The sequence below is a fragment of the Anoplopoma fimbria genome, chromosome 19, assembly GCF_027596085.1.
Source record: "Anoplopoma fimbria isolate UVic2021 breed Golden Eagle Sablefish chromosome 19, Afim_UVic_2022, whole genome shotgun sequence".
Lineage (NCBI taxonomy): Eukaryota > Metazoa > Chordata > Actinopteri > Perciformes > Anoplopomatidae > Anoplopoma > Anoplopoma fimbria.
In genome coordinates, this window is record NC_072467.1 from 9973037 (window position 1) to 9993334 (window position 20298).

Sequence of the window (20298 nt, forward strand, 5' to 3'; positions counted from 1 at the left end):
CTTCTGGTTGCACCTCAACTCCAAACTTCTATTCAAATTTTACACTTAAATAATTCATAGAATACTAGATGTAGTTCTGTGAATAAAGAACTAATTTGCCTTCACTCAGTTTCCCCAGTCCTTACATTTTCAACTTTAACTTGTTCAAAGATACTCCCCACTTTCATTGCACCTAGCCTGAGGTCACATTTGTCTTTGAACACAATCTCTCCCCTCGGCCCCCTATCAGCCTCCCAATCCCTGTATCATAAGGCCAGGATTGTTAATGTGGCACCCTGGGGCAGCAACTGGAAGTCACTGCAAAGTCGTAACTCTGAGTCAGCTCAGTGTTATGAGTGAGACCATTACAAAGACTCTGCAGGTATAAAACACCACGGCTCCAATTTTTAATCTATAAATCAGCAAAACTTTAATTTTCTTTAACTTGGTTCTTTGGATAATATTCTTCAGAGATGATAACTTTTACTTTACAGTCAATTTTTTATTCTAACTATTGAATATCTACTCATTTATGGAGTTTTACCTCTATTGGTGGTAATGTAAAGAGTTAAATTGTAATGGGCTCTGTCACAAAAACTCCCAAACAGCCTTGTTTTTTGCTGACCTTTCATTCTGTATTTATAGCAACCATCACAGGATTAAAGCAGTATAAAGAGCTAAAGTAGAGCATACCAACATTCACAAACACACACGTATACACACACAAAGCAAAAACATTTAATTCACCCAGTCCATATCTCCTCAGACACATTAATGATAATGAAGGTGACCTCGCTGGAGAATTTAATTACAGTCTAATCATGTTGATTCTCTCTCAGCTTTCACTTAGATGAAAAAGGAAATGCTTAAAAAATTAAAAACTAATCTGCACTCTCACTTTGTTTGTGCATCCTTTGAAAAGCATTGCAAATTGTATATGGTTCCAGTCAGACTGTGCAAGTCAAAATGAAATACATACTGGCACAAGAAGAGAATTTGTGTTTGCGTCCTGATAAAATCATTGCTGGCGCTCTGGCATTGCTGACAAGGAAACAGTGAATATAAAATACCTCACTGATAAATGAGTAAAACAACATTACAACCCCAACTTGATGCAAAACAACAATTCATTCCCAGGACGTTTGCTTGCTTGTGGACCACACTCCTTGCGGTCATGCCAACATGGCACCATCTGCACATTGTGCTCCATTTCTCTGCATACATCAGAAAGGGATCCAGTATTGTTTCCTGGCAACGCTCGTAAACACCTACACTTTATAAAGGACAGCATTATTTAAACTAACCATGGATGGAAACAAGTATACAAGCAGACCGGCAGGCAAACCCATCGTGAAAACGGCATAAATGTGATTATCTTAAGCGTATTTAACTTATGTCAAAGCATTTAGGATCACAAAGCCAGCTTTATTTTGCAACAAAAAAAACTTGGTTGAACCCCGTATGAGTAAAGGTCGCATGCCAGATGTAGTTGGCAGCACATTGAACACCCTTAGGCGATCGTAGGAACAAAATTCCGCAGACATTTATCATTAAAATATGGAAAAGCACCTACTACAATACACTCATGGCAAGTAGGGGAAAAGGGACCACTCTCACTCTCTTAATCTCACTTGATCATCAAATTTGTGTTTTTCTTATGTGTGTGTATGTATCTTAAAGTGAAAAATGAGGTCAGTAAGTAGGGAACAGGTGATGGCAGGCAGACCACCGGATCGGAGAGGTGGTCTGACTGAAGTGTGCCTGGTATGGCACACTTCAGTCTCATATGTCCCTGCTGAAAGAAGAAGTGAAGGGCAGGAGGAGGAGGAGAAGAGCTGGGAGATAAAACAGCAACAGCAGGACAGAAAGAAGCAGTGGAGGAAGGTGGGAAAAAAAAGAAAGGAGGCGGGAGATGAGAAAGATAAAGGGCAGAGAAGAGTGCTGGGTGGGTAGCGGAGAAATGACAGGAGAGGGAGCTCAGCGTGATAGATCTTCAAAAATAGTTTGCAATCACGCCAACATGCATCTTGGGGGAGAAGAAAAACTACTTTACATATAGATGACCCTGAACTGTTGGAAGACTAAGCGTTGGAGGGAGAAGCCAGACAGTTGGAACCAAAGACTGTTCTGATCTATTCTTGTCCGGACCCCACCATCCCCCGTCCTACCCGAGCGCTGTGAAACCGGACCTCAGGCCCGTTCTTTGGAGAGAGGGGGAGGGGCTTGATGTGAGAGGGTGGTCATGTTGTGGTTTAGTAGCCGGGGGTCATAATGGACAAACTCATCAATCACTTTGAATCGTGTCTCTGTATCTACGACTGTTTAACGTAGAGGATACACATGGCTAACAGGCAGACTTATTGTCCAATGTATTTGCAACATGTGTATAAATACTGGGCAGAGATACATACAAAGCCAATGGAAATCATCCGCAACCGATCCAACACTAGTCGCCAGAAATAATTGTATTCAACTTAAAAAACATTAAGTGTGGGCTCATGGTGAGTAATACACCATTTCCGAGACAAGAGAAGCACAGATGACAAAGATAAAGATGATCCTTGCTCTTAGCCCCAAACACAAGCAATCTGTAGTCCCACAATCCAGAAATCACTCTGAAGAACAATTGCCACTGACAGCGACACAAAATGACCCGCATTCTGTTTTACTTTATAAAGAAACATTCGTCCTCCTGGCAAATAAATGGACATAAAATCAAACACTGACCACAATTTATGTTTTCAATAACGCATTCTGCTCTGCATGATCAGAGTACTACAAGATCCCATCATTGAATTTCCCTCCGTATGCTGTTATCTTATAAAAATTGCAATTAGATTGAGTTTCTGTCAGCCCATTTGCAAAAGCAATCAACTCAAGCTCCTGTAAAATAATAAATAAAATACAATTACCCATAAAAGACAGCACCCTATAAAGAGTGACCCTGAAAATACTCTTGGATGGGCTCCCTCCTTCGCAGACACATACACACACACACACACAGTGATTGCTGATGCTTCAACTTTGGCCCTCTCAATCCCATCTCCGATTCTCCCTCACCCTGCACCGATGCTTCAGCCACACACACACACACACACACACACACACACACACACACACACACACACACACACACACACACACACACACACACACACACACACACACACACACACACACACAGTCGTGCCCGGAATAGACTAATCTCGTGTGTGATATTACAGAAGCTAATACATCCATAGGACATTTATGCTTTGCACTGTCTTACATATCTTGAAATCTATACCACAATGTTATTACCATTCAGGCTTTAACATAACCAGCGTGCAGAAGCATCTAGGTTAATGTCTGGACACGAGGAGCCTTATGTAACTTTTCAATAAAGACTAAGGCAAGTGGATATTGGATTGGTGTTAACTAAGTGGCCGTCAGGTGAGGCATTTTGAAAACAGCAGCCTTGCCAGTTAAGCTTTTCCAATGGCACCCTCTTTTGGCAAGAAGTAGGAGTTGAAGCACTTCACACCTAAACTGCTGACAGAGAATGCTGGATATGTCGTTTACTACCCTGACATTATTTCTAACTACTCTGGTCGTATGACTGTGATTATGTTGTTCGTTGTCGGTTACCTGAAAGTCGGTGTTGCCTGGTGCTCACTCGGTTGGTGTTTTGGACCGCGCAGCAGAGGTGGAGCATGGCGAACATGGTGAGGATCATCACCACACTCTGCAGCAGCAAGGTGAGCTCAAACTGCTTCCCTATCCTGCAAGGACGCAACAAAAACACCCACCACATTACAGACTTTACTGAGTTGATATAGGAGTAAAAACACATATGACCTTTGCAATAAGGACAACAACAACATAAAAACAAGGCATGTCTATACCACAGTTAACACACAATACTATACTATTCACTTATATGGGTTTTATTATAGGACATGTCATACACGCTGTCCTATAATAAAACATGCCATTCAGGCTATAAGCGGCACAGAAAGACCTCATAAATAATACAATGTTCCCACCAGATTCTATAAAGAATCTATTAAATTCCATGTTCTGTCCCTGCAGTGGGAACAATGACCTGTGTAAAACTATTTAAGAAGCCTCAAAGTGAACGGCATATGTCTCACATTATATAATGAATCTCATTTTATTCTGTGAATATATTCCTATTCCATTAATTTGTGACACCAAGACTGATCTGTGGGATGACTTTGTAAATGGCCTGTGCCTTCCAAAGGGCAAAGCAAGCAGAAAAAAGTCTAAAGACAGATAAAAACACAGGCCTTTCCCAATCTTCCTCACCAGAAGAAGATGCGCAGGATGTTGGCTATGAGTAGCACCAGACAGACTCTGGTGGAGAAGCCCTCGCTGTTGCTGCTCGTCTGGATGTCCTGGTACTGAGGCACATAGGGCAGCGCCCCCCCGAACACCATGAGGCAGGACGCCATCCAGGACAGCAATGACCATGACTCCTCCATGTCCTCCTCCTGCAGAACCACCTCTGCATCCATCACACCCAGATAAGCTCAGAGGTGTCCAGGGGGTCTAAAGGTTGCGCCTTGGGAAGAAATATAATGAGGTAGCCGGAGGTCTGGATTAGCATTGCCAGAGCACATCAGCAGTGAAACGTATTTAGCTGATCGCATTTAAATACCTCAGTTATGCATTTTAAATAACTGCCCCTGCTGAGTCCGACTACACAATGCTCGCTCCTACCACATACAAAATTACATTAAAGCAAGACGATGACAATGGCCTAATGGTCAGTATAGCCAAACGTATGCAAATTTAAATATATCTTTAGAGAGAATTAAAATTATGTATGAAACATTAGACCAACAGTCTTTTTTTACTGAATACATGTCAAAGCAGAAAGGTGCAGGTTAAATGATGAATGGTGGCTGAATTACATTTACATAGTAAAACTTACTTTTGAATTATTTCATGAGGTTATAGAGTCCACGCTAGATAATGTGTATATTCCTATCAGTCTTTAAAATACACAGCAGCAACAACAATATAATGTACAGGTTCCAGCACTTTTTCTGTAGCTACTGTACATATTTACATAAGTCAACTTGAGCACACCAGTATTTCCACTACCTTTTGTTTCCCACCATTGGCAAATAAGCCAGGATATTTAATTTCACTTACTGACAGATTTTTCTGTCAAAACAAAATATTTTTGTTGTTAATTTTGTAAAACATGTATAAGATAAAGCTTCAAAACATTTACAATTAGTTTGCTTTGCTTCTTTGTTTGTAATTTAACGAACAAATGATTAAGTAATAAAATAATAGTGTTTCATTTTTCAACACGCAGTGCATTCAGTATATGCACATATACAGTCATGTGGTACATACTGAACAGTCAGAGGTGGTTACCGTATGTGAATAGAAATAGTCCAACAGATATACATGTACTGTAGTACTATGTACAAACACAAACACTTCACTAACACAATTGCATTCGAGCTGACTTAATGACAGGTTCAGGTACTTAGGTGCTCTAATCCTAAAAAGAAGGTGGTGTTTTGAGTGCTAGCAGGCATTCTTGAGAGGATAATAACATCAATGACTAAAGGTTTTAAATTCCTTTTACTCCCTACAGAACAAATAGATTGATTCATTACATTTCAGACAATGTGATCTTGTAATACAGATAAACAGCGGCTTAAAAATGGAATTGTTATTTGGACAACATGTTTGGTGTAAGAGCCATGTGTTGCTGTGTACACAAAACCATGACCTACAATTTCTAAGCAAAAAGTGAGAATAAAAGGAAATTGGTGTGGCGTGATTCACACGTGACTGTGTGATTATTCTCGTGTCTGTGTAATAACAAAAGTGTAACTTAACAGTCAGATTTTTTTATTGACAAATCTGAAACATAAACATTAACTTATTTGCTCCCATACATATTTTGCAGGCTGTGTCAGCTGATAAGTCGCTCAGTATGGTTCAGTTAAAACACTAAGGACTAGTTTAGTCATGACACAATAAAAAAAACCTCCCCAGCAGGTTCTCTGGTGGTAACTTTTTATCACACTCACTGCTTGATTGCTGATAGCAGGCTAATTCAACACAACAGGAGATGCAGCTGCACTTGGAGCACCGAGAGTCATCCAGAAGATGAAGCGGGTCTGATTACTCATTAGACATCTGTTATTTCACATAACTCAGCTGTAAGTAAGGGCATAAGGAAATCAATATTCCAGCCAAGACCTCACTGCTTTGGAAGATAGAGCCAGGAAGGTGGCTCTGGTGGAGCAAAAGCCAATTCTGTAAAGTTATCTGGACCTCTGAATGTCTCCCTGTTATTTCTCTAGAACGTTTAAAAACAAAGATTATCAAGAATGCAAAGTGAAAGCAATAACTGCAGAGCAGCCCTTGAACATAATCCATGAGAGTGTGTTTTTATAGGTTCCCGACAGTTAAACATTGCTCAAGAATTGAACAATCCAAGGTGTCCTAAGCTATTTCCTTCTGCATGGCTGTGTGAGTAAACCATCACACACACACACCACACACACACACACACACACACACACACACACACACACACACACACACACACACCGCAGCAGCAGCAGCAGCAGCAGCCTGGTGTGTTGGGCTACTACTAGTAACAGGGCATGCTGTTATGCAAGCATAGCTTTATGGGGTTGGGTCACTTGACATGTCTGAACATACAGGCATCATTTTTCGGCTACTGGGCTACTACAGTAACAGCACGCAAAGAAACAGCTAATACACGGTCTGGTTACATTGTATACAGAGCAGGTTTACTGCGTGCAATGTCAACAACTGTGTTTGACTCTAAAACCCCAAAACAAACGTCCTCTGAGAGAGCCTGTATCTTTGTTCTGAAGGGCTATTTTGTTTTTTTTAAAAAGCGCGCTCACAGCACGGACAAAGCCCACCGGTCTAAATGTGTATCGCCCCTGATACCGATTTGTATGATTGTCTAGGTAGCAATATTTAAGATTTTTGCGTGTTGTAGGTAAACAATGAACAGCACTCAACTTTACTCACCAGTCGCCTTCATTCACCTTGTCAAAACAAAACACCCTCTCGCACGCTCACGGGGTACGCGCTTATCAGCTTCACAAACACACTGGGTCCCCTGGCAGCTCCAACTTTCAGATCCCAACTCGATCTCAAGATGTGAAAACGCATCGGACACACGCACACGCACACACACACACATACACACACACGCACACACACTTAACGTTACCACATCCCAGTCGACATGTAACGTTAGCTCGTTAAGACACGTAAAGGGATGCAAACTAACTCTACTAAACAAATGAATTTTGTTTTGGTCTTCTCCATATGTGTTTTAAACAACATTACTAAAGTAATGTACACGCTCCTCATCCAAAAACTACATAGTCCACATCACCTAGTGCCCTGGTACAGCTCTCGCGAGACTTTGCGTGTTGCGGAACAGCTGACTGTGCGGTGGGTGGTGCCAGAGACTGCTATCTATTGAGAGCAGTTACACACCTGATAGTGAACACTAGCGATAGACTGCTGTCTCAATCCAAGTCCTGTTTAGAAACTGATAATTATTTACACCACAACATGGCTGAGACGGACCCCAAGTCGGTGCAGGACCTTACCAATGTGGTGAGTGGCAACCGAGGTGGCAAGCTAGCGTTAGCGACAGCAGCCTAGCTAGCAATGATGGCAATACGAATGCTAACGATGCTAAGCTATCGTCAGCTAGTTTGCGAGCAGAGGTTAGCCACCTTTAGCACATCAGCAGCATTTGATGGTTGTTTGTTTGTTTGTATAATTGAACACGTTTAATGGCTTGGCTTGTTCAACCTGTTTACTGAAGCCAGGACGTCCTGACCTTTTGTTTAGCACGTGTTATGTAACGCTGATGGTCAGCTGGGCTTCTTCATGACATCACCAAATCACAACAGAGTCAACCGCATAGAGTCACACAAACAGAAGTGTAGGTCCAGGGTGATGTGACTTCTGTAGAGACGCGTGCTCCAATAGTAATTAAAGTGTCCATTAAAGTCATGTTGAATGGTTACATTTCACTTACAGAACTTGTAGCTGGGGTAATGTTTCTGAGTGTTGTCATGGAGATTAGTAAAAAAAACCTGTTACCCTCAAAAACTTTCAACACTCCCCTGTGGTAGTTTTTTTTTCTTTCTTTCTTTTGTCTATACACTTTTGTATTTACAGCCACTGTCTTGAAAAGCATCTTTCCTCAAAGGAACCCAGTTATACACATTTTCTATACATGTTTTTAATAAAGCTTTATTTGATCATACTGCCTCTTGAGATTAAGGTACCTCTTAACCCCAAGTCGTTGGCATCTGATGAACACATATGGTGAAATTAAAATGAGTCTCTGTGGGCATAGACACCACTTTAGAAAACATCGTTATAGAGCCACATTATATGATGGGCACCAATACAGAATAGTATGAATCTGTTGTGGGTTCATTGCACTGCACATATGCTTACACAGTGAATTAAAGAATCATCTCCCTTGGTAACAGAACTTTTACATTGTTGTCAAGGAAACTAGATACTTTTAACATTGTACTGCTTTTTAAATCATTCATAGACCACAGGCATGATGCATTTGAGTGGGAGTGCTGATGTTTTTCAGTGCCAGAGGTAATGATATAGTCCACTGACAGCATCACTACTTAAATCGTCTTGATTGTCTTAGACTCAAATTAAACTGCTGCATTTAATGTATGCTGTCATCTTGAGCAGAGTAAATTTAATCACTAGATTGATTTATTTGTGGCTTAGTAGTTTTACTTACAGTATTTGTGCTGTGTGTTTCACAGGTCCAGACTCTGCTGCAACAGATGCAGGACAAGTTCCAGACCATGTCAGACCAGATCATCGGGAGGAATATCCTAATCAATCATTTAAAATGCAATCAATTGTTCAATGATTAAATGAGCTTGTGGTACAGATTTTAATCTAATATAATGATGGATTGATGTGTCAGTGGGGGACTGACCAGGACATAATTTAACCCATTTTAAAAATTACTTTGTGAGTTTTTTATGTTAGTTATATACCTTAACTGCTCCTCCACTTGATGAGATGAGCACGCGCATTGATGACTTGGAGAAGAACATCGCCGACCTGATGACCCAGGCTGGTGTTGAAGAGATTGAGGCAGCACCGGAAAAGGTTAAAGAGGGTCAAGGCTCCTAATGAAGGTAAGCGGTAGACCCATCTAGCTTTTGAATCAGTGCAACAACAGTGAACCCTAATTGCTTTTATTCATGCCTTCAATTTTGCTTCAAAGGTCCATGGTTGTGTCCCTCTTCCTGATTGACTCATGAATCATAAGAATATATAAATATCAGAAGATTGTCATTTGCCTTTAGTTTTACATATCTTAAGTGAATCATTTTATTAAGGATGTTGTGTCGGTTTTGCTGCGTCGGATGTAAACGTAAATTAATCCACCTTCTTTGAACCAGTTTACTCAAACACAGTCCATTTGTTTTGTTTTGTCCCGCAGGTTCCCAAGTATAACGGTGTGAAGTCGGTCCTACATTCAGGAGCAGCAGACTTTTCGAACCTGAAAATGACTATTGATTTGGTGTGTCGTTGTGTGAAATGCTTTTTTATATATTGAATATTGTGATAAACGGTTAGTTATGTAATGACTTGAAAAGTGGAACGTTATTTGTAAGTTAGAATAGTGTGATATGCCCTTCAGAACCATGTGCAGCGACTCAGAGGTTATGTTGCGCTGCCATCATATATCTTAATTAATGAAATCCCATGATGTTATGGCTGATTGGGACAGTTTTGCCTTAGCCTGTGCTGAGAAGTACAACCTGCAGGCTAGTTGGCCAGTGGAACCTCAAACCCTACCAACATGGGAAATGGGCAACGTGGACATCTGAAGCCTGTGGGGTTTTACAAACAACACTGTTACTACCAAGCTCTGGGATGCATTCCAATTTCAACTGATTTTTCTTCTATTAAAGCTATTTAATACAGTGCTCTCTGTCATGTATTACATAATAAATATTTGGCCAGGTAATGAATGCATTTAAAAAAAAATTGATTTATAACTCCTAGGTGCTCATTGTATTATGTATTTCTTTTTTTAAGCCAGAGTTGCATTTGATCTCGCTAACTATCTGAAATGTCTCAGTGTTGCATGTTTTTATTGTATTGAAAATACAGTCTATTGTTACAATTAAGGCTCAACTAGACTGGGAAACTGGGAATTTACTTTCAATAATTGTCAATAAGATGTTTAACTGACATTTTAAGTGTATCGAATTAGAGGTTATTGCAACAATGTCTACTTAAAAACGTGCCACTTAACTGCATAGTAGGAACCTTTATTCAAATAAGTGCAAACAAAATTTACAAACAAAACAAATAACCAAATTAAGTGCCAAAAGCATTCAAACAGAAATGAACAGCAGTAAGCAAACTTGTTACACAATCTCATGAAGTACAAAATCAGTAGTGAACATATTATGAATGCAACATTAAAGTTCTGTATGTATTATAAAGTGAATGGTTCCTTAATTGCATTTTAATATCCGCTTATTAAAGTTAGAACTCAAAGTCCTCCTCCGTCATGTCGATGGCCCAGGCGAACTTGTCCCTTTGGCTCTTGTTGTAGATTTTTTCTATAGTTACCTCCATGTTCTTACACCTGAACCAATGGGGAAAAAAAACAAAAACGATTAAGTAAACTCGCCAAAATAAATAGTTTAACCCACCAGTTTATCTTCTGACAGGTCCCAAATCTTTTCTCTTAAAAAATAAGCACAGAGGTATTCTGATAGAGAATGAAAAAGCTCTGATAGAACGCAAGTAATAAAAATAAACCCCAAAATGTAATGGGCTATAAATGAGTGTGAAAACGATTTTAAAATCCTTATCATATACTGTTGACTGGTAAGCATAATTAGTATTCAATTAATTATTTTTTACTGACATAAGTGCTGCGTTTGAAGATGAACAAATTATTGTAATGAATAAATACTAGCAATACACAACATCATATCTAAAAGTAACACATATTTGCATTGATGCGGCAGAGAGGAAAACTACAGATATTAGAACAGCATTGTGCAAGTGTCAGCTAGCTGCCTGTTTTTTGTGAGAATGTTTTATAGCAGGAGTTTTTCAGGAAAGACTGGTACATCAGTGAGAGATTTGTTTACACATTTGTATCAGATCCACAGAGATGAACTTGGCCACACAACTCAGTTTACTATGATGTTTAACACAGATTTAAAGACAACCAGCAACACAAAACTAGAAAGCCCGAGTTCAGCCCCAAATGAGGGAGCTGACTCAATCATTTTGCTTTGTGATACAGGTCAAAGGTGGAGGTGGTCCAGGTGGTTCTATTGGAAACCTTTGTTTGTCTCTGTGCTCTCAAATAGGCACGCAGGTGCATGAGTATGTAGGTTAAGCTGTGTTTTCACCAAGTCATCAAGGTTGTTTAGAGTCGTCGTTAGTGTTCACTCACCAAGCCACGCTGATACGTGGGTCCAGGTAGTTGAGCTTTGAGGTACCCAGTGCAATCTGTTTGTTTTCCTCTCTGTCAGTCGCCTGGACCTCCATCTTCAGCAGCTGCTCCTCACAGCGATTCACTGCTGCCTTCTTCCGGTCCACCAGTCTGACAGAAAACAGAGATTTGGTCTTTCAATGTGAATTCTTTCCACATTCTGGGCAAGCAAAAAGGAGTGTGCTTGCAGCAGTTTTGTGTAAATAACTTGAGGTAGAAAATGTCCAACCTGCAGAAAACCAGTAAATATTGTAAAACACACTTGGGGATAGGGGTGATAGACAGGAGTAAATAGATCAATGTGTGGGGCTTGAACTTCGCAAATGGCTTACATTTTCCATTGAAACAAGTGTTCCTTCTCTGTAGGCCAAGCTCTACCTCATAATGTTCTCTGTATCATAATGATCCAGTGAACAAACATTTCGATCATGAATGAAATGCAATGCACACAGGAAAGCAGTGGTCCATTCAGGATGTCGTACTGTACAGCAACGTAAAACTAACACTGTTTTCTTTTGGCTAAAGGCATAAAGACTAAAAGGAAAAGCGGGGAAGCTCATCTCTGTGAGTTAACAGCAGGGCTGCCACCAACACTAACACAATTTTATGGTCAAGAACCTTCTTTCTTACAGCTTTAACCTACGGCTCATTATTCACCGTGAAGCAGTTATCTCTGTTGTTTGGAGGCACTTAAACCTGCCGGGTACCTTTCTATTGGTTCTTGTTGTCATTATAATTTTCTTGTCCACAGCTTGCGTTTTTTTTTTTTTAAAGCTCTATTGTGACACGTACGTCTGCAGCTTGGGGTCTGAGCTCCCTTTGGTCTTCGCCTCCTTCTTGGCCTGTTTCAGCTCCGTTTTTGCCAGGGACAGCGATTCCTTTCGGGCATCAATCTGGGTGGAACACATATGGACATGGACATGTTGTTATATATTTGGATTACTGTAAGCTTTAAAATATCACTGAGTGGGCTGGAAAGGTTGTGAAATCTGTGCTGGCCTTTTTCAACAAAATGTGACACAAGAACAGGTAAATTATCATCCTCTGTAAATGTTAATGCAAAGAATGACTGTGTCCAATAAAACCAAGTCAAGCTGTTCTTACCTTGGACTGAAGGTTAGCCATGGACTGATCGAAGGTCTTTGGCGGCGCCCGCTGGTGGTTACACAGAATGGCAACTGCTCTGTTTGCCCTGTTGTAGGAGAGCAGTTTCTCTGGCTCATTGTCGGACTCTTTGGAGTGTGACAGAAGAGTTATTTGAACAGGAAAATCAAATCTGACCAGAGTTATGCACAGAAATTTTAAAGATAAAATCATGATGTGTCAAATCTTGACCTTGATGACACACACACACACGCACACACACACACACACGCTGCTGTTATTTCATTTAATTTATTCAGATCGCTATAAGCTTCATCTACTGTTCCTGGGGTCCACACAACATACGGTAGAACCACATGCCATTCTGCAGATTGGCTCTCAGTGGCAATCCAGAAATGAGAAAAGAGTGTGCCACTTCTATCTCTGAATGAGAAACGGTGGCAGAGGCAGCCAATGGGACCCTGATAAGAGTGAGGCAGAGATTCACAGCACTGTGCACAGTGATAATGTACTCCTGCATTGGCTGGAAAAGCTGGCTGACGTCAGGGTATCTTGAATCGAGCAAGCTAAAAATAAATTAAAAACATCAAAAGTGTGGCAGTTTTATAATGGGACTCCATGACACAAGCATTCAGGTAGTAAGACAATGATAGGGGCCGGCCAGACTGAGAAAAAAGCTACACTATTAAAAGATACTGATTCCTTTTTAGCTGATAGCACTATGAGCCAGTGCTTTTTGTAATGTAATGTTAAACTGCTTTATAGCATGGTGAGTGTGTGGGACTTACTGTTTGTGAGCTCTTTGAGCTGCTGCTGTAAGGTGATGGAGGCGTTGTATGTCCTGAAGACCTTGGCAGTCAGACCGGCCATTAGAGAACCTAGGTGCTTGTTCAGCGCGCCTGTCTGCAAGGAGAAATGGGAAGGAGAGGGACAAAGAGACGCAGACGACACATTCACATCAGTGTGCTTTTGCAACAAATACCACAAAACCATTTGACCAACTGAAGCAATCCTCTACCACTAGGTGGCACTGTGGCATTGTGCTACTGCAGTATTTAAAGCCCCTGAACTGTACCATAACAAATAAAACGCATATAACACCACCACTGCCTTCATTATCATCATCAGCCATTAGAGCAGAGAATTAAAAGAGATCAGAGTACCATTTCCCCTCTGACATTTCAGTAGGTATTATAACAAGTTAGAGCCGTCATATTCAGTGGTTAGATAGCCATTAGCTCCAGTCAAATGGCTGCAGCTTCAACACCACAGGAAGGAGATTTAACGGAGTTAACAGTGTAAGGGCACACGCTGGTATGAAAGAAAAACAAACACGTATGCTCGCTGAGCACGTACTGATATGAGGTGTGAACACATGGACTTGAGCGGCAGAGAGCGCATGCATTTCTAAACACAGATGAAAGCTCACAGGCGTGCTGGTGAGCTCACAGCTCTGGCAGAAGAATACATCATTCTGATGATTCTGGTGAGGATTACATTAATGATGTGCTTGGTTTAATCAGAGCAGGGTCAGGACCCGGCTGTTGGGGGCCCCAGACTTGTGTGAATGTGTTTCCCTGCAGGATCCTATTAGAAACAGGGCGAGGGAGGGTTTTTCATGTATCCATACGTGTGCATGCACATGATGGAGGACGCACAGGTACACGCACAGGTACACACACATGCGCACACACACCTTTTGCTGTCGTGCCTGCTTTGCTAATGAGCTACCTAACTCTGCTCCTGCAACGCTAATGAAGGTGTCTGCAGGTCTGTGGGGCAAGTATGATTTCACATCCCCTACTCCCTTGGCATGGTGTTTTGTATGCGCACAAAGGTGTGTGTGTGTGTGTGTGTGTGTTTGTGCGGGTCATCCATGTCATCTTCCAAGGCATTTATCACATCTGGCCATTACTGCAGTACAAATATTCTCATATCTAAAACACAGGATGCTATGTACTGGAACTTTCTGGAACTGGAATTTGTGGTGACGTCAACTAATGCCAGGGAGTAATATTGACTGTTATAGTGCTAAACTATAGCCAGGTGTTCTCTGCATCAGTTCACTGTTTTTAAGGAAAAAAGGGATGCAAAAGAGTGCAGGGGAAATTAAATGTGCCAAATAAATCAGGTCAAAGGGAGGGAATATACTACATGGCCCGTAGTTATCCATTTTTTTTTTTTACTAGGATGTAGTAAAAAAATAAATCCCTCTGAGGTTACAGTTAACCTGGAACTGCAGACTATGCGTTTACTGTAGCTCTAATGATGTTGACCCTGGAGAGGAGACCTCTAGCAAACCTGACAAATACCTTCATTTTTAGTTCAGATCAGACCTCAAGTGTGTGTGTGGACCTGTGTGTGTGTGCGCACAATCACCATGGCATCCAATATAGAGGAGCGCTCCTGCACTCTCCCTCAGAAAATGTTATTCACTACAATTGGGCCGTAATGTTTGAAACACCGAATGCGTACAGCTATCTGAAAACATGGGCCACATTAAACCAACATTCTTTAGTGCATTCTGCACTCCAATGTGGATTATTTTAGTAAAATCAATATAACTGTATTCTGCATTTCAGCTTGGCGTTTTGTGAACGGACAACTGGAAAACAGAATTCCTCCGGCCACGGCTGGTGCCGCTGCGGAAACATAAAAAAATGATTTTTCCAAGCTCTAATTCTGTCTCTGTGTGTTGCTTCTCATACTATATTCAGTTTTAATCTCAAAATATGCCACATTGTTGAAAATAAAGACACCAACTTCTGTTACACTGTGAAGGTAAAGGTGTAAAGCTGAGATACCAATTTTACACCATTACTTCTGTCAATATTTGTGTAACGACCGAGTTCCACATCCCAGTTTGCACAATTTTTATGCCTTTCCCCTCTCTAGTAGCTCTCAGAACTGGACACCAAGATTTAACTTGTGTTTTTCACTTACATTTCAGTCCTTATTTGTTCAATACGTCTTCCACCATCTCTCTACATTGAGGTTTGTGAGGATAGCATCACACTCCACAGCGCCACCACACCATTTCCATCCTTCTTCCCATTTCCACATCATCCTCCTCCTCCTCCGCCTTACAGCTGCTGCCTGGTTGTCAACTCTATCCTTTGCCTTTTCCCTCCCTCCATCTTTCCTCCACCTCTCTTCCAGCCATCTTCCACCTTCTCCCTCCTCCACCGGACCAGCTGTCACATTCCTATCGCTCCGTCTACTCCTCCACACACACCCTCCCTCCGCTCTCTCAGTGGCCTGGCCTTTGCAGGTGCCAATCAGGCCTGCCCACAGCAGCCATTACCATTCCACCTCCAACACGCCCTGACATTTCTTGACACACTAGAGGGCAGAGAGCAGAGGCACCGCACTCCTTCCTTCAATTGCTCCATCTCCTCATCTCACCCGCTCATTCCTGTCCCGCCTTGCGTCTTCCTTCTCCCACCTGTCAATCTTTAGATACAGACACGTGACTGGCTCTCAAAGCTTCCTTGTGCTTTCTTATCTGCATATCTCTCTCACTCTGTTTTGTTAACCGCCTCTGCTCCAGAGTGACCATTCATCTCTTGCATACGTTTCGACCTACAGCCCTGCTTCTCTTGAGTTTATCTCAAGAGAAGCAGGGGCAGCTTGGGGCGGCTGTGGCTCAGTGGAGAGCAGGGTCGTCCCCCAATCAGAGGATCGGCGGTTCGATCCCTGGCTCTGGCAGTCCATGTCGATGTGTCCTTGGGCAAGACACTTAACCCCAAATTGCTCCCGCAGGCTGTTCCTGCGGTGTATGTATGTGTATGTATGTTAGTTAGGGTCCTGATGGTCAGGTGGCACCTTGCATGGTAGCTCCTGTCATCAGTGTATGAATGGGTGTGAATGGGTGAATGATTAGTAATGTAAAAGCGCTTTGAGTGGTCGGAAGACTAGAAAAGCGCTATACAAGTACAGTCCATTTACCATTTACCATTCAAGACAAGATATTTCCTAGCAATCAGAGCACTTAACCCGAGATTACCAGGCTTTTAGCTGCTCTAGCTGTCGGACGGTTTCCACGACAAGCTTGTATATTGACTGATTCTGAATGTGTCCTCAACAAGGATAATCTATTAGCCTTGGGTACAGTCCAAATAGAAAGATTATGCTGTTGTTTATAAGGACGGATTGCACCCTGAAGAGCCCCTCGTCTCCCTGCGGTGGACTAACCATGTGTACAACTGCAGCATGCTGTGTGGCCTTGCTGCCTGCAGGTAGAGGAAGCAGATTTTTATGTGTGGAAATTCATCTGCCCAGCATGTTCACCCTCGATTACCACTTGTGCAGCTTCATTTTTTACTGCCAGTGTCCATCCCCTCTCTTTTGAAACTCCTTTTTCTGCTTTAGTCTCCCTGCTCCCAATACTCTCCCCCTTCTCTTCAATTTACCTCTTTCATCTCTCCACACCAACGGCTCATCCTCATTCAATCTCATCTCTTAGACCTTACAATTTAGTCCCTATTTTTCCTTTACTGCAGCCTTCTGTACCAAGAAAACATTACAAAAATATATATATATATTTTACTTTCACAATCTTTTTTCTGCCTTTTCTTTCAATATCACACACCTTAAAAACACCAGAAAATAAAATGGTTTTCACAAAAAATGAAATAATAGAATCAAATAAAAATAATTAGAAAATGCTGTTTGCATTTAGTGAGACACTCACATTGAGGCGGTCAAAGAGGTCATCTCCAGGCTGTTTGTTCTCCAGGAACAGTTTAAGATTCTTAAAAACCTGAAAAGACATAAAGACAAAATTTGATCATGCATGTGCATTGTAAGAACTGTGGAACAGCAGAGCGGCCAATCAGTTACCGGTCATCAAATGGCAACATTACAGGAACAACTGTGGCAATTTGTATATCTTTCTGATACAAGTAAGAAATGGCATTCAATATACCAATAACTTCATCGATAAAAAATTTGGGAAAAAGATTGTGATTTTTTAAAGACTAGCTTACAAATCAGATCTATAACACCATAAATTACACTCTTACACAGATACATTATAATAAACGTGTAATAAAGGGTCCTTGGTGTGCATGTGTGTGTGTGTATCTGGAGTCTGACTTCATTTGTCCATCTTAGAACAGAGCCAGATGAGTGAAATTGGCACTTTTACATCTGACATTTCCAGGGACTGTGTGGCTTCCGCAGATGCCCCGTTCCCCTAATAAACTTGTAAAATATGCAAGGCACCAATTAATAGCAACAGATGTGTTGCTTTACAAAACACACTGACATATTCACTGGCTGATTTGCGTGGCACTTGTGTTCCCCTTGGCAAACAATCTGAAATTATAAGTGCTTTAGGGATGAAAATGTAAATCAGTGTCTGTCTAAAAGTCTCTGAGAAGCAGAGACACCTAAGTAAGCTTGCCTAATTGGTTTAGTTATGCGTTTGGGTGTGTGTTAAGAATAGAAAAGCATACTTAAATAAATGCTCAGCAGGCTGAAGTACCCAACACAACGCGTTTATGCATCGGCAGGTGTCCCAAACACTCTGGGGCTATTTGATAAAGACGTTCAGTGTTGTAACTGGTTTACAAATTAAGAAATAAGAAGGGATTTGTTTTTAAACAATAGAGAGATACACTGAGGTGCTAATCAGTCACTGTGTAGGCATCAATGGTTGGGAAAGACACATTAGCAATGGCTTATTATCAATCCTTTTGGCTACTTCCCATTCCTGCACTAAACAATGACTTGACTTTTTCTTTCCTATTTAATTACATATGGGGCATACTGTTTTGGTCCACAAATTCGCTCCACTTCATTTCCGCTTTTGTATTCATCCCCTGTAGTGCCCTATGTTCTATTTTTTGCAGAAGCAGCAAATTGCATAAACAGTACATACAAGTCAAATGTTTAAAACCGAATTATTAGATTATAGTAAGAAAATGGAAATCCCCTCCCCATCCATGCTTGTTCCATGATTATATTCCAAGTGACATTTAGCAGCAATCTCACTGATTTCCTTGGGAATTGATGATGTTAAAATATGCAAGGGACTAATTATTTCTGGCTAATGTGTTGCTTTTGAATGCACTCATTTGAATAATTATACATTCTGCCAAGAAAGAAAACACTTTGGCTGTCAGGTGCTAACATTTCTTTTGCCCATCTCTGGAACAGGAGATAGCATGGGCTGAGACCAGAGGAGGGATTTGAATTTACATATGCATACATACACTCACACACTCACACACACACAAATGTGACAGCTGTTTGACAGATTGGAACAACTAAACACGATAGAAAAAATAAGACTCATTAGGTTTTACTTGTATTGTGACCTTGGCTAACCTGCTCATTACAGTACGCATCACTATTTACTGTATCACAAACTACCGACAAGAGCAACAATATTGAATTACTTTCTGTTTAAAAATAACCTTGTTGGCATTAGTGTAAACTATAAAGACACCTGACAGCACTAAGCCTTGCCAAGATTTAATATCAGATAATATCTGGTGCTGAGAGGCAGAAAGACAGAGATTAAACATAGGAAGTTGGGATGGGCATTTCAAGCAAAATTACCATTTGATACTTACGAGGAACTATTCGATCGCCCACCGCAGCTGCTCCATTTGGAGAGAGACAGTAGGTAAAACAGTGTGCAGACATGGCATATTTTCAAATCTATCTCGATTAATTAAAGATACATTCCGACCAAATTAATGTAACAGTGGAAAGACTGATCAAAATGGTTTTGGTGAGTTTAATTTAGTTTTGGTTGAGTTTGAATGAAGTGTTTCAGGATGCTCCGCCCATCAAACAATTCTCCAAACTGAACTTGGAGGGGGCGCTGTGCCACACACAGGCAGACGGGAAATAGCTGAACTGAACTTGCCACACACGTTTTACCGCTTGAGACTATTAAGTTAAATAATAACTTGGAGACAAAATATGCCAAAAAATACAGAATTTTGTCAAATTAAATGACCCATCCCTTATAGAAAAACATCCTAAACTTCTACTTGAGGAGTTGCATTCTGTGGTATTTATGTCTGTGGACATTCTTATGTCATTGGGGTTGGGGTGAGACTACACAATCCTGGCTAACAAATTGGAGGTGTGGACTGAAAGAATTAAGACATTTAAAAGACAGGATGTGGTCTTAAGAAATATTTTACTGAGATGCATTATGGGAAAAGAAGGATCCAAGCTTGATCCTTCTTCGTAGGGACTCAAATTCTCAGCCTCTGCTGTTTCAATTTTATTTTGCCTTTTTTTGTCTCTTGCAATATGAAATAGTTGGAATACACGTGTTGTTTAACTCAAGTTAAAAAAAAAGCTGTTCTTAAGGAACAATTGATTAGATGCACCCTCAGACTGAGACTTCTGCTGTCATAAGTGAAAAACAAAAAAAACAGAAAAAACAGCAAAAAGATTATCATAATTATCCATTTTTCTGCTAATTATTTTGATTAATTCATTCCATAAAATGCCAGAAATAAAGACAATGCTTATCACAAGTTATGTCAGCCAGGGCTGCTTTAAAAATGCTTATTTTTTCCGACCATCAATGTAAAATTCACTATAACACTATAAAACAACAAGGGGAGGTAACATTGAAAGAAAAGGATTTAACTGTATTCTAAGATTCCACAAACTGTCACCAGCAATTGTGGTAG

At 40.9% G+C, this 20298-nt stretch overlaps 3 protein-coding genes across 4 annotated transcripts in view; 1 reads left to right on the plus strand and 2 right to left on the minus strand.

Moving 5' to 3' along the window:
* si:dkey-246g23.2 (solute carrier family 66 member 2) overlaps positions 1-7144 on the minus strand; it is a 46638-nt gene extending 39494 nt beyond the window's left edge. The window contains exons 1-3 of one of the 2 annotated variants that reach the window (XM_054620254.1): positions 7021-7144; positions 4288-4543; positions 3607-3740 (exon numbers count right to left, since the gene is read on the minus strand). In XM_054620254.1, coding sequence (XP_054476229.1) covers positions 3607-3740; positions 4288-4496 — 343 coding nt within the window. In that variant the 5' untranslated portion in view covers positions 4497-4543; positions 7021-7144. Of the gene's footprint in view, positions 1-3606; positions 3741-4287; positions 4544-7011 lie in introns of both variants that reach the window. The other variant, XM_054620255.1, reaches the window with a different exon arrangement.
* Positions 7145-7434: 290 nt separating this feature from the next.
* On the plus strand, positions 7435-9995 carry hsbp1b (heat shock factor binding protein 1b). Its single transcript, XM_054619847.1, has 4 exons — positions 7435-7620; positions 8814-8880; positions 9071-9197; positions 9506-9995. The coding sequence occupies exons 1-3, from the start codon at positions 7576-7578 to the stop codon at positions 9190-9192; spliced, it is 234 nt and encodes a 77-aa protein (XP_054475822.1). The 5' UTR covers positions 7435-7575; the 3' UTR covers positions 9193-9197; positions 9506-9995.
* A 92-nt stretch (positions 9996-10087) lies between these two features.
* zgc:173742 (DNA topoisomerase I, mitochondrial) overlaps positions 10088-20298 on the minus strand; it is a 30677-nt gene continuing 20466 nt past the window's right edge. Inside the window, exons 15-20 of the mRNA XM_054619846.1 lie at positions 17328-17396; positions 13423-13537; positions 12635-12762; positions 12323-12423; positions 11492-11641; positions 10088-10666 (exon numbers count right to left, since the gene is read on the minus strand). Coding sequence (XP_054475821.1) covers positions 10564-10666; positions 11492-11641; positions 12323-12423; positions 12635-12762; positions 13423-13537; positions 17328-17396 — 666 coding nt within the window. The 3' untranslated portion in view covers positions 10088-10563. The remainder of the gene's footprint in view (positions 10667-11491; positions 11642-12322; positions 12424-12634; positions 12763-13422; positions 13538-17327; positions 17397-20298) is intronic.